Source organism: Populus trichocarpa, chromosome 1 (assembly GCF_000002775.5).
Source record: "Populus trichocarpa isolate Nisqually-1 chromosome 1, P.trichocarpa_v4.1, whole genome shotgun sequence".
NCBI classification, from domain to species: domain Eukaryota; kingdom Viridiplantae; phylum Streptophyta; class Magnoliopsida; order Malpighiales; family Salicaceae; genus Populus; species Populus trichocarpa.
The window spans coordinates 32,828,385-32,844,022 of NC_037285.2; the positions used below are offsets into that span (position 1 = coordinate 32,828,385).

Genomic DNA, 15,638 nt, shown 5'->3' on the forward strand with positions numbered 1-15,638 from the left:
AAATAAAATGAAATTGTTTTAATAAAAATGATTAACCTGAATTGATTCAATAAGATAGTGACCCAAGTCATTTTCTAAGTCAATTCTTAAACCTAATAGGATAACTATGATATTTGGGCTCTATTTGTTTCTATAATATAATATGTGTTTTGTTTCAATTGCAGATTTAAAAGTATTTAGTTAATCAACATACACCGTAATTTTATATAAATTTCATTAAATACTCTTAAAACATTGATTAAAATAACAATACAAGTTATAACTGTTTTTAAACCTACTTTTTCATACAATAACTACAAAAATTATCACAATATAGAACACATGCGAACATGGTGGAATATTTCCTAGCCCCAAAAGTTAGCAGCAAAGGGCTAACAATGTTGTTCTTGAAATACTGGAAATCACCTAGTCAACACGCACAATGAGTCTTTGATAATAATTCAAGAAATGAAAGAGTTAACATCGTTTCCTTGGTGGATTTGGCCATTGCTTCCATGAATTTCATGTTAGCCTGACATATAAGGGCAAATTATGGAAGACATGCTGATTTGAGGCGGAACGACGTGTAACCAAGATGTGTTATAATCAAACTCTGAGGGGTACGTGGAACCTCTTTTATTTTTATTTTTATTTTATTTATTTTTACCAATTGATGAGTAATTTGAAACACCTATCAATAATTAATGTATGTAATAAATGTCAATAATGTCTTTATCATACAAAAAATAATAATCCGTGAGCCATCTTATCAAGTTGGACCAGGAAATGTTTGTTTGAATCTGAGTTTTTTAAAAAAAAATTAAAAAATAAATAAAACGTGACCACAACTTTATTTGCTTGTTATACTTTCTTCGTGATTGCTTGGAGAAGTGTTCATCGTCTTCTTGTGAGATATTAAGTGCATGGGCATGCTTTAACTTTTTTCTCAGGTATTGACATTGCTTCCGAGGAAGATTACATGCTTGTTATATGACTTTTCACCTGAGGTTGTCTACTACTGTAACCTTATCCCACACAAATAACGAGTGGAGTGATTTACCCTTGATGAATTTAGTAATAATTAATGGATCATGTGAAAAAGCATGGCCGGCTAAGGAGAGTCCCGCTTAAAGAATCACCAGTTAATCACTTCAATGTCGACTGGCTTGAATCATCACTTGACACTTGACACAGTTTTGAGAATTTTTTAGGAGCATACCTCTTAACCACATATCTTTTAATGTTGATAGGCTACCCTTTTCATGTTCAGCTGTCTATCTTTGAATGGATGGCAACAGATATTAGAAAGATTCGAAATGTGAAATGTGAAAGATTTGACTTGGCTAAGAAAATAAATACTAGAAGACTAAGGTATATGCTCTGAGATGCCGGAGTTTATCCTGGTCTGCATTGAGCAGGTTCACATGATAAATTGCTATAGGAGCTCATTGTTTTTTGTTTTCTACTGGGGTCACTCAAAATATTCACTTCTCTGTCTCTCCACTCTCTAGCTGTTCAACTTCCTTTTTCTTGTTTCTTCAATCCAAGAGGCAAGTCTCTTCCTCTAGCCTAATAAATTCTGTAATGGAATCTGTTTCTAATGATGCTCTAGCTAGGGCTTTCCTTATTCGTGTTTTGGTAGTTTTTTTGGAGCAGTGGCAATAAGTTTTGGTGAATCTTGAAGTCTGAAAGTTGCATCCTACTTAAGTAACAAAACATAAGAGTCTTGACCATTTAATAATCAGTAGTTTATGGTCTTTAGTTAGATTTCTTGTTTCTTAAAAAGCTAGATGTTTGATAAAATAATACGAATTCTCCACTAATATCCTATTAAAGACTAATAAGATGATCCTTTTACCTCATGTTAATCTTTGTTGATTTACAGGACATAATCATAGAATTGTTCAAGGAAGACTAGTCGGGTAGTGCTGCAAATTGAGAAATCTGACGATGGCTGGAAACCATGTGGGAGTGCTTAATGCACTTGATGTGGCAAAGACACAATGGTATCATTTCACTGCAATTATAATTGCTGGGATGGGTTTTTTCACAGATGCATATGACCTATTTTCCATTTCGCTTGTCACCAAATTGCTTGGTCGTATATACTACCATGTTGATAGTGCAGAAAAGCCAGGCAATTTGCCTCCGAATGTTGCAGCTGCAGTGAATGGTGTTGCATTTTGTGGAACTTTAGCTGGCCAGCTCTTCTTTGGTTGGCTTGGAGATAAATTAGGCCGAAAACATGTTTATGGAATGACCCTCATGCTCATGGTTATCAGCTCTATTGCCTCAGGACTTTCCTTTGGACATTCTGCAAAGGGTGTCATGGCCACGCTTTGTTTCTTCAGATTTTGGCTTGGTTTTGGCATCGGTGGTGACTACCCCCTCTCTGCCACCATCATGTCCGAATATGCCAACAAAAGAACTCGTGGGGCATTCATCGCCTCAGTGTTTGCCATGCAAGGATTTGGAATTTTAACTGGGGGAATTGTTGCTCTCATTGTGTCAACTGCATTTGACCATGCATACCATGCCCCTTCATATGAAACTAATCCAGTGGCATCAACTGTGCCTGAAGCAGACTATGTGTGGCGCATCATTTTGATGTTTGGATCGGTGCCTGCAGCCATGACCTACTACTGGCGAATGAAGATGCCTGAGACTGCTCGTTATACAGCCCTTGTTGCCAAGAATGCTAAGCAGGCAGCTTCAGACATGTCTAAGGTATTGCAAGTGGATCTCTTAGTTGAAGAGAACAGGGTGGAGCACGAGTCATCCAAATCATTCGACCTTTTCACCAAGAAATTCGCACGTCGCCATGGACTTCATTTGCTTGGAACCAGCGTTTGTTGGTTCTTGTTAGACATAGGCTATTATAGTTCAAATCTTTTCCAGAAGGATATCTTCAGCTCAATTGGATGGATTCCACCTGCGAAAACCATGAATGCTATACATGAAGTGTATCTGGTTGCAAGAGCACAAACTCTTATAGCATTATGTGGTACAGTTCCAGGGTATTGGTTCACGGTAGCTCTGATTGATTATATAGGAAGGTTTGCCATTCAACTAATGGGATTCTTCTTCATGACCGTGTTCATGTTCGCGCTTGCGATCCCTTATCATCACTGGACAAAGAAGTCTAATCGCATTGGCTTCCTGGTCATGTACTCACTGACCTTTTTCTTCGCAAATTTTGGACCCAACGCCACCACATTTGTTGTGCCAGCAGAGATTTTTCCTGCAAGGCTTAGATCAACTTGTCATGGTATATCAGCAGCGGCTGGAAAGGCTGGGGCTATTGTAGGTGCATTTGGATTCTTGTATGCTGCACAAAGCACAGATCCTACACAGACTGATGCTGGTTACCCTCCTGGTATTGGTGTTAAAAATTCACTTATAGTGCTAGGTGGGGTCAACTTCTTTGGGGTCTTGTTCACTCTATTGGTTCCAGAAGCAAAGGGAAAATCACTCGAGGAGATATCAGGAGAAAACGAGGATGAAGATGTTGTGCACGATCATCAACAGGCCTCTTCAGTTAGGACAATGCCACAATGATTTGGGATTTTTTTCAAGGAAATGTTGATGAAAGTTTGTTATTTTAGTAACATATAGAATGTAATTCTCTAATTTAATACTGCCATGATCTGTAATGAATAAATGATGCAAGCACATCGTCCGCAAACTTTACAACATTTAGCTTTCAATCACTACGCCAAGCAAACAAAAAACGTACAACGCAGCCTCGGTAAAGTGCTAGAACTGAAACACAATCTTATGTCAAAACTTACTTATCATTGCATCTTCTTTTTTTCTTTTTTTTTATAATTGTAGACAAGGACGGAGCTATAAATTTTTTCTATCCTGAGTTATTAAGTAAATATAAAATATTTTTTAAAATCAATTATTAATTTATATGCATGAATTTTTAAAATTAACAGTAAAGTTTTAATTCAAATATACTACCCAAAATATTAAAAAATAAATTTGAAAGTACATAAAATTGAAGTGAAAGTAAAAATAAACTCATTATTAAAGTTACATCCTTCGATATTTTGTGGAATATAATTTATCTATAATCGAATCTAAATCGATATTATAACAACCGCTTAATCGGGATAAAATAACAATCTCATGTCAACTGGAAAACAAAGTAATTAAATTTTTTCCCTCTCTCAATTCCTCCTTCCTTCACTTAATTCTTTCTTAGATTAGTATTTTATAAGTTAAACTTTGTAAGTTTACAAAGTTATTCTCTTACTTTTCTTATTTTTTTTCCTTGTATTTTTTTTTTATGTTTTTCCCTTACTTTTTTCTTTTTCTCTCTAACCTTTTCTTTTTTTTCTTTTTCTATTCTGCTTCTGCCCATTCGGCAACATATAAATGGAAGGAAGAACTGATTTATTTTATTTTTTAATGGCAAATAACCATTTTATTCTTAATGAGTCGTTTTGTTTTTATTTGACGGTTTTTTTTTGTTAGCATTACCAAACTCTGTTCATCCTAAAATTTTAACAAGATTTTATTCAATATATTTTAAGATCTCTCGTAAAATTTCAGCTCAATCTGATGGTCGGATTGAAAATTACGCCCGACAACGTAAAACTGGTCAAATTATAATTTTTCATCAAATTTCTGAATTTCTCAAAAAATTCTGAAATTTTAACCCAATTTAAAGCATCATATTAGAAGGTTTCAAGCAAATTTTTATAATTTTTTTATAAAATATTTATCTGGGCTACAGCCAACCCTAGCGCTTAAGATACCTCCGCCCTTGATTGTAGGCATTGCCCTTGATTGTAGGCATTGGACCTCGTGTTTAGTAGACTGTAGACTCACTGGTGGATTGTTGTCGGGCCTCATGCTGTATCTTCATAGCCTTCATGCTCATTTTTGTTAATGAATTGACGCCTTCGTTGGGTTGCAGGATAATATTAAAATTCCACTCAAAGTCCAATCAAACAACCTTATGCTATAGGGGGCAAACTCCTCCTCCTCCTCCTCCTCCTCCTATTTGTTCTGTGTTTACCTTTTTATATATAGACTAATTTTAGTAGTTGTGATCACTCTGAACTAGCAATCTATATTCTCCAAGCTTTATTGCAATCAAAGTCTACGTTCATGCTACCAATTTTGGAATTAAGCAACACGCAAGTAACGAAAATAAAGATTGTAGACTTTAATAAATAGCAAGACTTGAAAGAAAACTTGCATTCTACTTACAAACCGAGATGGTATCACTCGGGAATTCAATACTTGAGAAGTGATAGAAAGCTGACCCATGTTTTGGCTCAACAAGCTCTTCAGCTCAGCTCAAAATCCAATCCAACTAACTTAAGAATTTAAAGAAAAAAGTTGCAAGAGAATTTGCTTTTCCTTTCTTCTTCTTTTTCCCTCTTTGCCGTGACTTCCATCCCAATTAACTAGAGATTGTAACTTAAGCTTTTAGGTTTAAAAAAAAGATTTGAAGAAACATTTTAGGGTATTAGTTGGTCTTAAAAGAACTTATTAGATGATTGGAATTATAGGTTATTGAGGAACATATTGCATTTTTATGGGTTCTACATATTTGAAAACTGACAGATCAAAATTTTAAAAATCCTAATCAACCAACCGGCTAGTCGGCTGAATCGGTCGACCGGTTAGTTGATGTTATTGATTTAAAAGAATATAATATTTTAAAAGATATTCAAACGGTGTGAAATTTTTATATAATTTATTTTATAATATGTATATGAAATATCCTTACAACACCATTTTTATATTGTCAGTCATGTGCCGAGGCCTTAATATCTATGATCCCTTGTGATGTTCCTTGTTCCTTTGCAACTATATACGTTGTCTTGTAATGCTCCATATTGTCAATTCCTACTATTATGAGTTCACATACTTATTTGTTATAATCATAGTTTTGAAACCTGGTCCAGCGGGTCGACCCGGGACCCGGCCGATCCGAGGCTGGAACTGGACCGGGTTGAAGAAAAAACGGGGGAAGGAAAAACCTGGTGTGACCCGACTGACCTAGCAGGTTGACCCGGAGACCTGGTTGACCCAGTCAAGACCCGGTGACTTTTGCTTTTTTTAAAACTAAAACGATGTCATTTTGATTTTTTAAAAAAAAAATTTGACCCAGCCGACCCAGTCAAAACCCAGAACCCGGACCTTGGACCGGACCGGGTCTTAAAACCATGGTTATAACTGTTTTCCTTTTTACAATAGTTTTCAATTGGAAAAACATTTATCTATTTAAACATATTTGTTGGAACTTTGGGCCTTACCAAATTTTAGGTATAATACATATCCTTATGCATTATTGTTCAATACACGATAGTTTTAATATATATATACATATTTAGGTTCGCCACGCACCAACATGTGTGTATTGACTTCAAGAAATACTTTTATCAATTTGTATTGAGGAAAATACTGAGAAACATTAATAAAACGACCTGATTAAGAATTGTTTGGAACATTTTGATCAAATCAATAAAATATAAAGATATGAGACTTATAATCGAGAATGAATATTTAGGTTCGAACTAAATTAAAGCCTATGTATCTGATTGAAAAAACTTAAAAGTTGGTTTACCTAATTGCAACTATCCCATTTGAAAGAAGCAGGAAACAGATGAGGAGAGGTCAAGGAAACTGGTGTCGTGTGTATGTTCATGTGTCAAACAGAGACATGCAAGAGATGATCAGTTGATTCAGGAAAAGTTGAGGGGGAGTTTCAGATGCCAAGTCTTGTTAAAGACTGAATCAATATAGTTACAATAGACAACTGCAATTATCTTATAGATTGGCTTCATTGAAGTCTCTTATTTTGGCCTATTTATCCCACTGCAATCCAGTTTTAGATCCACTGGCTAGAGTTCAAGCATGAAATGTCAGTAGATATACTGCAAGAGCCGAAAGGTATCTAATATCAGAGTGACAATGAAATGCGTCTATGGCGCAATTGATCCATTACCAAATAAGAATCGTATCTTTGTAGACATGAACATAAAATGATATGTAGTTGAAACAAACAAATACCTACCCCTTATTGACTGCAACTTTGCACTACACAGATAAATATACAAGCATCTCTACCAAGAGAACATGACAAAATGAGTAGCAAATCTGACCTTTACAATTGTTACTGACGTAAAAATGCAGAGACATTCCACTGTTATCCCAGCTCAACACGACGATAATGGTTTTACAGAAAAGGACTCATCCATCAACAATAAATTGGTCATCCTGAGTATCTCCATCAACCCTACTGTCCCCATGAACCATACCATTTACATGGTGCAAATTATGCATCATTTGTGAAAGATAATGGTTGCTAGCACCAGTATGATCAGAGAGCCCAGTTGGAGTAGTCCATTGTGAAACAATCCCAAGCAACTGGCCAGTAAGGTTTTGTTGCTCATGAAGAATACGAGTCTGGAACTGCCCCATTTCTGCTCGGTGCTGACTCAACATCTCATCAATCCTCTTCTTCCATTCTGACCTCTTCCTATTCATCCTATCTTCCCATTCCCTCTCTTGAATCAACTCCTCCTCTCTTCTTCTTCTTTCCCTCTCTTCGCTCTCCTTCTCCATAGCTTCCCATTCTTGAATCCTCTGCCTCGTTAACTTTTCCCTATCCTTTTCCATCTCTTCCCTCTTCTTTTCCCTTTCTTCCAACTTCCGTTCCCATTCTTGCTCCCTCTCCACCAGGACATTCTCTCTTCCTTGCCTCTCCCGCTCTCTCTCCAGCTCACGTTGCTCAAACCGAGCCTCCATGTCCCTCAACTGCACCAACTGGTTTGATAGAAATCCAAACACCCTTTTCTGGAATCCCTTCAGTGCCTTCCTCTTTTTCCTCAAATTAGACACATTTGGCTCCACTTCTTCATACATGAAACCATCATCTCCATCCTCCCTCACCCGATCATTACCATTACAATTCTCCTCTGCCTCTTCCCCTTCATAATCAAACCCCAAACCCAGCACCCCATTCTCACCCCCATCAATCCCAGCAAAATCCCCATCAGCCGAATTACCTAGTTGGCCAAACTCTGCCATCTCCATTCCCCTGACACCCCCTAACAAACCCCCACCATTCTCCCTATCCTCATTCAAGACCCCCATCAAATCATTACAATTACTACCATTAGTTCCATAAGAAACTGGAAGATCCCCAAAAACCTCCTTGTACAGCAAAAAATTCGACCAATGTGTGCGCCCTTCCAACCAATCAAACTCATCCCCATTGCCACTACACTCTCCACCACCACAACCTGAATTGTCCATTGATGAAAACTCAGGTTTCTTAATCTTTTGCTTAACAAGCAAGTACTGGTGCCTCATGTTTTGCACCTTAGTAGACACATCTTTCCATGTCCATTGCCAAGGGTAAGCAATCGGATCACGAACATGATGCGCAGAATTCACATACAAAGCAATTGGTTTATATTTCTTCTCTCTAGTTTTCATTTTTGCAAGGGTCCCATCAGAGACCATCTCTCCATATTTCTCAATTAGGGTTTTCTCTTCTACTTCTGTCCATTTCTTTCTTTTTGGTGGCATCATTAGATGAACCAAAATATTTACAAAAACTACCAAAAGCTATAGAAGAATCACCACTAACACTTCTTAACTCAATCAAGATCCCAAGACTGTCACATAAAAAACCGTCTAACATCAACCAAAACAAATCTACCCAGATCAAGAAAACAACAAACTAAGCTCCAAAAGACATAGTAACTAACAGTGCTTACCTTGAACTGGGTATTGCAGACATGGGTTTCTTGTAAGCTTTCTGGAGGGTGATTTTCTAGGGAAATTTGAGAGAGGAAGTGAAGGAATCTGTGAGAAAGAGTACAAAGTTTAGTGCTTTTCTAGTGAAAGGGACTTCCTTTTTGTCTAGGACTACAGTACCTGTAAAAACCATATAAACGGTAATGTTTTTATGCATCCTTTAAGGATAAACGGTGGTGGTAGATTGGTCGGTCAAGGACATTATTAGTGTCCAATAAACGAAGAAAACTACACATATGATCCTTAGCTTATAAAAAGTTTAATTTTTAGTCCTTTATGTTTTCTTTCATTTCAAAGATGCCATCTTTAAGTATAAAAAAAATGATGTCATGTATTAGTACTCTTCTATGTAAAATAATGATGTGAAAATAAAAATAGGTAAAATGGTTATAATCTTCTCTCTCTCTCAAACAAATTGTGTGATTTTCAATATATTTAAAAAAATAGAATAAATAAAGGGAAAATAGATTGTCTAAAATTATTTTTTTGGATCCAATGAAAAGAAAAGGAAAAAACTAGGATCCTCTAAAATAAATTGAGAATCAACTAACAATTAAGGACAAACTCTTGAAGAAGGGTTCTCCTAAATATATAAATCAGAGTTAATTTTAGTTGCAAGCTTAGTTATGTAGTCAGCACATGACTTAGCTTCTCTCAAAATATAAAACAGACGAACTTTTTAATTTTGTATCAGGAGTTCTTTGATGTCAAAAATAACAACTCTGAATAAGTAATACTTGTTAAAATTATCATGAATCAATCGAATAATATCTGTAGAATTAGAGTTGTATATGAGCTTTCTGAAACCTCTATCCCATGCCACCAATAAACTATATTTAATTGCTTGCAGTTCTAGAAGTAGATTAGAACCAAAACCTCCATAACCCGTAAAACTCATCAACCATCTCCCTTCAGAATTTCTTAAGAGACCCCCAAATTTGATCTTCTCCGGATTCCTAAGAGAGCTGTCATTCACATCCAGTTTTATAAATCTTTTTCAGGCCTAAGCCATGAAACAGTAGTAGAGTGCCTACACACTACCTTTGGATTATTCCAAGCATCACAACACATCTTTTAGAAAATAAATTTGATGTAATATCTGGTTATCCTCCAAATACTCATCCCCAAAAGCTAAAATATTCTTCCTCCTCCAAATTCATTAGAGACCAAACAAGAATAACAAGGAAATGTATGATGAGGCAAATCTTTGACCCCTCTCTACCACATCAGAACACGAGACCCTTGTCGATTCGTGAGATCTAATCCAGGCCAAATACTCTTAGCAAAAACATAATTTCTAATACAATGTAAAATGTACTTGTCCTTCTAGTTACAACCACCACAGATTGGAAATGAGGAAATATTATGTTTAAACCGCAATAAATTAATAGGAAGGCTATTATGAAATTACAGGGACTATTTATTTATTTATTATACAATAAGGATCAATTAACTAATTTTGATAAATTATAGGGACCAAGTTATAATCTGCACTTTTTTCGATATCTTCTGCGAGATCTCTGATCATCTTTTGCCTGACTGAAAATTGGTTACCAATGTAAAATAATCTTGAGCAGGACAGGGCAAGATAGCTGATGTTAATTGACCTCAATTATCCTTGAAAGGATTGAACATGATTTTTTTTCTTGTTTTAGAGAAAAATAGATTGAAACATGATGTTATCATTTCAATAGAACTTCAGAAGAAATAAGAAAAGAAAATTGAAACAAATCTATGTTAGCTGATCTTTATAGATCTGAAAATATTGCCCCAAAACAGTAATCATCTTTACACAACAATATTCACATCCTTGATACTACTAATCTCTTCAAGAAAAGCAACCAAAAAAAAAACAAAAAGAGCTACCATTAAGCATAAATAGCAGTATCCGTGCATGTTGTTAATAGCATGCACATTGATCTCTCAGTTGAAAAATGCATGCCCTCTTTCTTGCTAGCTAGCTTGACCTTACATTTGGAAGATAAGAATTTTTCCAAAGAGCGGAAAGGTTGGCCATGGCAGTGCTTAAAATATAGCCATTTGTTGCTCTTCAGTATTTGCACTTGTGGTGGAATTTTCCTTTGTGGAGACGGGAGTTTCGGGTGAAGATTTACTATTTGGAGCATTTCCCATATCCTTTGTTCTATGAAGGAGAAAGGTCCCAGATAAGATTGTGATAAAACCACACACTTCAGTTACAATCTGTGATGCATTTTGTGAGTCCCAGTCCTGTATTGTCACCAAAGATGTGAGGAATGGAACAGATTGGACACCTTCAAATACGACGAAATCCGATAAAACTAGTATGTTAACCATGATCAAACAATGTGTTTTTGTCAGCTGGCAAGGAGTTGTGTGGGAACAAATGTGGAAGATGGATCATTAAAATACTAGTACCTTAAACATGATCATGCTGGCAAGGATTGTCAGACTGGTAAACATAACATAGTAGACTGGAGATATAACTGCAGTATTAAAGGTGTCCAGTGCCTGCAAAACACTGCAGATTTAGAGAACGAAAAATTACGCAGCTCGGAGATTCAATGACTCTTATATACTTAGTAGTTTCAATTCATATGGAAGGATTGCGCTCCTCGAAACGTAATGTAGTTAAAATAATTCACTTCAACAACATAAAATTATATTGCACAACAGAAGAGGAAGAAGCACACGGATTCAAGCTCCATAGTTTCTGAAATTTACCTTGTTCAAGTAGTTGATCTGCAAAAGGCAAGCAAAAACCACAACTATAGTGAAAAGCCATGTCTGATAGTAGATGAATTGGTTCGATCCTGAAAATGTCAGCTTTAAGGCAATTCCCAAGGCTTTGACACTCATAACCTGCAGATAAATATCAAGGGTTTATCAATAGGAACAGAACTTCCACTGTTAGTACAACCTTCAAAGATAATGAACCGACCGTAATAGATCCCATGAGAGAGCAAATTCCGACATAAACAATCATATTTTTTTCACCATAAAGTGGTGCAAATCGGAAAATGAGGACAGAAACCACAACCAGAACTACTCCACTGTAGACAAGAAAACCTGTTAAAAACAGAAAGTGTTTAGATTGATAAAACTGAAGGATTCAGAAATGATGAATTGTGCAGGCTATGTCAAGAGAGTGTGTTTTTTTTTTTTCCTGTTATCTTATTTCATTTTATCCTTCAGCATAAATCCACAAGAATTCAAAGCATGCAGCTAGAGGATTAAGGATAACATCACCAATACCTGGCTCTGTAGCAAGGTGCCATACTTCCTTGACAGATTCAATAGCTCTCTCCTGCGGAGCATGTAACACAATACTTGTCGATCCCACCACACAAAGAACACATCCAAGGACACCAAAGATGTGCAGTTTCTCCTTCAAGATGAAATGAGCTAGCACTGCACTGCAGAATGATGTTTTAGTCAGAAAATACCTACACCAGTCATTGGTAAGCTTGCACCCCCACCCACCTTCACGCACAAATACATCTATATAATTACTACAAACAAATATTTTTAAATCTACAAATACATGCTTAAATAAGACAAAGGCCAAGGGAAAATTTCTCTTGAATTCACTACTGAGGTAGTAAAATATATCATACCTGAAAATAATACTTAAAGCTCCCAATGGGGTTACAAGAATTGCAGGAGCAAATGCATAAGCTGCAAAATTAGCTATTTCTCCGACAATCACTGTAAGAAAGCTATATATCAACACAAAAATAAATAAAGAGGAGATTCCAAATATCATCATATCCCTTAAAGCAATTGGAAAACATAGTAGTTCTGTTCAAAATCAATAGGTAATAGAACAGAATACACAACCCGGGCAAGCATCCCATGCATAATCAGTAGGCAATAAAACAGATGAAACAACACTGAGTCATGAATCTCTAACATGAAATATCATTGACCAACTCCCTGCCAAAAACTTCAGGGTTTCAAAAATAGCTATCATTTTCTTATACCACACACTGGTCGTCTCCATTCTATCTTTTTTCGTTCTTTTTTTCTTCTAAGAGTTAAATAAATATGATCTTTCAGATCGCATGAAAATCATTGAAAAATTTTAGCAGAGACATTCACCCTTTGTGTTTGCCTGTCACTTCAAACCAGAAGACAACAGTTGTGAGATAGCATCTTCCAAAGACGTCCTTGGTGTCATGGTATGTTAAATTATAATGGAATTTCTATGAATAATCATGTGGTTTTCAGCAAGACTCAAGAGGCAAGAATCTTGTATCAATGGTGCTGTTCAGCTTGTTTCTCCACCACCTTTAGGTCCTTTACTGACTTTCCAACTGCTTCTTGCCCATCTCAAGAAGAAAACCTTCAAGAGCTTGCTTGTTTTATATTCTTTTCAATATTCATAGCTAATTGGAACATGGAAGGATTTAGCAAAATTAAGGATGAATCACCATCTATCCATAAGTTTAACCCTGGTTCCAAATTTAAGAAAGGATCTCCAAATTCCCTGCAACTGATTTTCATCCAGTCAGATTTGTCTGTCTACTCAGTTACTGTTATATCCCCTTACTTCAGATGTTAATTGGCCATAAAGCTCATTTCGGTCTTAAGTCAAATGCTTGTGCTTAAGCTTGGCTTCATCTCCTCCCAGCAGGAATATGGTTAATTCTCCACGCATAACCAGGTCAAGGCCTGACCTCCAAGTTCCATAATAGCAAATTGACCTCATATCAAACTACATACAAAGTAGGGAAACTAGTCAACTACCTCCCTGAAACTGAAGTAGCTAGCTAGCCTGAGAACAGTTACGCCAGCAAAACCAGTAACTATACCCTGAAAATTCTTAGTAATCGATTAGATCCACTGGACACATCTAATAAATCATCCTGTGTATCCTTGCGTTTTGTTGCTGCCAATTTGACCCTTTTACTTTGAAACTAACGCTTCACAATGCCCAGGCTTTGTAATCATCTTCTCTCAAAGCTTTTAAAGCAGGAATCTTTCTGTCTTTCTTTTGCAATTTGCAGTACAGTTAAGGGTAACTTGACATTTCGGCATCATATTATGGATGCAAGGCCATTCAAACTTCCTTTCTTTCTTTCTGTTGCGGTAGAATCAGTAATCCAGGGTTAAAGAATCAACTGATAGCACATACAATCTCCCTTTTCTGCTATCTTTTCTAATGAATTGATTGGAAAAGCTAGAAATATTTTCGAAAATTGCAGCAAGTTCAAAATCGCAAAAAAAAAAAAAAATGTTTGTTACAGATGACAATTCATGTTCATAAATCATCAAAACTCTATCAGAAAAACAAAGACTATCAACAAAATAAAGGAAGTAAAACTCACTAGCAATCATTCCAGCCCACCACCAAGGTTCACACAAGTACGAATGCCCTCCTGCACCTGATCACATTGTGAAAGCAAAATCAACTAAAAAGATATTGCTTCAATTATATTTTCTAATTCAAACTGAAAATCTCGGTATCTTTCAAAAACAAATTATATTAATCAGGAAGAAGAAACAAGCCTGCTCTGGTTCCATTATTCCCAGATTTAAGAAGACCCTTCTTCTTTACAATAAAGCTAGACCCAATAAAAACGCTTGAAGAGACAGCCAAGACAAGTCCATGAACATTGTCAGGTGATATCCCCATTGATCAAAAACAGAATTGGAGCCAACTAATATTCGGAATATATGTTTGCTTGCAGGCCAAGATCGGTGTCAAATTCGGGTTCCTGCAGTTCCACAAACAAATTATCAAGAAGAAAAAACATAATTCTATAATATTAATAAAACCTAGATACAAAATCTTGCACGTGTATCAACGAGTCCAGGTCTTGTAAGAAAGTTCTGATTCTAACCTAAGACATTCAAATCATTAAAAAAACAGCACATGACATTGACATGATCTATCTAACATGGATTGTAACAACATATGGCAATCCTAGGATCTTGGCGTGCACCCCATTAAATAAAATATTTGTAACAGGTAATGACAAAATGTACCTGAACTTTCTTGGCACGCTGCAGACATTGATGGGGCTAAAAAAGTCCCACCTCCATTGTCACATGCATGAAATTGTGGTTTTTCTTAATGGTGATGGTGATTCCTTTTCTTTTCTTTGTTTATTAGGTTTTTCTAAGGTTCATTTTGGTGCTTTACCCTACAAAACAAGCAATAAAGAGGGAAAAGAAAAAAACAAAAGCAAGGAATATTAATTGTTAAAAATACAACTCTACAATTGAAGATATGCTCCGAGTCCTGCGCTCTCTTTTCTCTTTCGAAGGAGGAGTTGGAACAACATTTTACAACTTAAATTAATTATTATTTATGTTGTCTCTCTTCTTCTTCTTCTTCTTCTATTTTTTTTTTTTTATTTGCTGATTAGAGTATATTAATGATTTTTAAAAAATTAATTTTTAGATTTACAGCTTGTGCTAATTGGTGTTAGTAAGTTCTTCCCTTAAACCTAATGCAATTAACATGATGCAGGTTCTGCCAAAAGAAAACAGTAAATAAAGAAATAATAGCAGCTTATATAAAGAAAATTCGACAAACAAAACCATAGCGAAAGCTTGTAAATAATAAACTTACAAAAATAAGAAAGATATAATTGTTTAGCATAGACCTTGCTGTATGATACGGAGCTCGGCAGGGGAAATAATGAGCATAGGTCTCCTTGTATAATAATATGTGGCTTAGAAGTTATTGTTTAAGGAAATCTTTATTTAGGAAAATCTTTGTAATCGTAGTTGCCATATTTTACATAATTCTCATGTTATTTAAAATAAATTTATTGTTTTCAAAGATAAATTTGAAATAATAAGAAAAAAAAACAATGACATAAAACACGACTAGATGTATTCGGTCAGGTTTAATTACTATATTTAAAACTTTTTATTAA

At 35.7% G+C, this 15,638-nt stretch overlaps 3 protein-coding genes across 4 annotated transcripts; 1 reads left to right on the forward strand and 2 right to left on the reverse strand.

Annotated features, from left to right (window-relative positions):
* The first annotated feature begins 1,298 nt into the window (after positions 1-1,298).
* LOC7495847 (probable inorganic phosphate transporter 1-5) lies at positions 1,299-3,674 on the forward strand. Its single transcript, XM_002300117.4, has 2 exons — positions 1,299-1,529; positions 1,865-3,674. The coding sequence occupies exon 2, from the start codon at positions 1,930-1,932 to the stop codon at positions 3,535-3,537; it is 1,608 nt and encodes a 535-aa protein (XP_002300153.4). The 5' UTR covers positions 1,299-1,529; positions 1,865-1,929; the 3' UTR covers positions 3,538-3,674.
* Positions 3,675-6,910: 3,236 nt separating this feature from the next.
* On the reverse strand, positions 6,911-8,918 carry LOC7495846 (stress response protein nst1). The gene is made up of 2 exons (XM_024606013.2): positions 8,730-8,918; positions 6,911-8,627 (listed from the first exon to the last, which is right to left on the reverse strand). The coding sequence occupies exon 2, from the start codon at positions 8,539-8,541 to the stop codon at positions 7,195-7,197; it is 1,347 nt and encodes a 448-aa protein (XP_024461781.1). The 5' UTR covers positions 8,542-8,627; positions 8,730-8,918; the 3' UTR covers positions 6,911-7,194.
* Positions 8,919-10,490: 1,572 nt separating this feature from the next.
* Positions 10,491-15,026, reverse strand: LOC18095238 (probable magnesium transporter NIPA2). 2 transcript variants are annotated; one of them, XM_006369752.3, is made up of 9 exons: positions 14,740-15,026; positions 14,260-14,468; positions 14,079-14,135; positions 12,366-12,456; positions 12,004-12,164; positions 11,690-11,817; positions 11,473-11,610; positions 11,167-11,259; positions 10,491-10,998 (listed from the first exon to the last, which is right to left on the reverse strand). In XM_006369752.3, the coding sequence occupies exons 2-9, from the start codon at positions 14,384-14,386 to the stop codon at positions 10,795-10,797; spliced, it is 999 nt and encodes a 332-aa protein (XP_006369814.1). In that variant the 5' UTR covers positions 14,387-14,468; positions 14,740-15,026; the 3' UTR covers positions 10,491-10,794. The 2 variants fall into 2 exon arrangements, with proteins under 2 accessions (XP_006369814.1, XP_024444852.1); XM_024589084.2 differs by lacking the exon at positions 14,740-15,026 and adding an exon at positions 14,595-14,699.
* Between the last annotated feature and the right edge of the window lie 612 nt (positions 15,027-15,638).

Coding starts and splice junctions, on each gene's coding strand:
- LOC18095238 (XM_006369752.3), bottom strand. CDS start 14,386: ATGGGGATATCACCTGACAATGTTCATGGACTTGTCTTGGCTGTCTCT. Junction 12,165..12,365: donor GCTTTAAGTATTATTTTCAG/GTATGATATATT, acceptor ATCATTCTGCAG/TGCAGTGCTAGCTCATTTCA. Junction 11,818..12,003: donor GCACCTTGCTACAGAGCCAG/GTATTGGTGATG, acceptor TGTTTTTAACAG/GTTTTCTTGTCTACAGTGGA.
- LOC7495846 (XM_024606013.2), bottom strand. CDS start 8,541: ATGATGCCACCAAAAAGAAAGAAATGGACAGAAGTAGAAGAGAAAACC.
- LOC7495847 (XM_002300117.4), top strand. CDS start 1,930: ATGGCTGGAAACCATGTGGGAGTGCTTAATGCACTTGATGTGGCAAAG.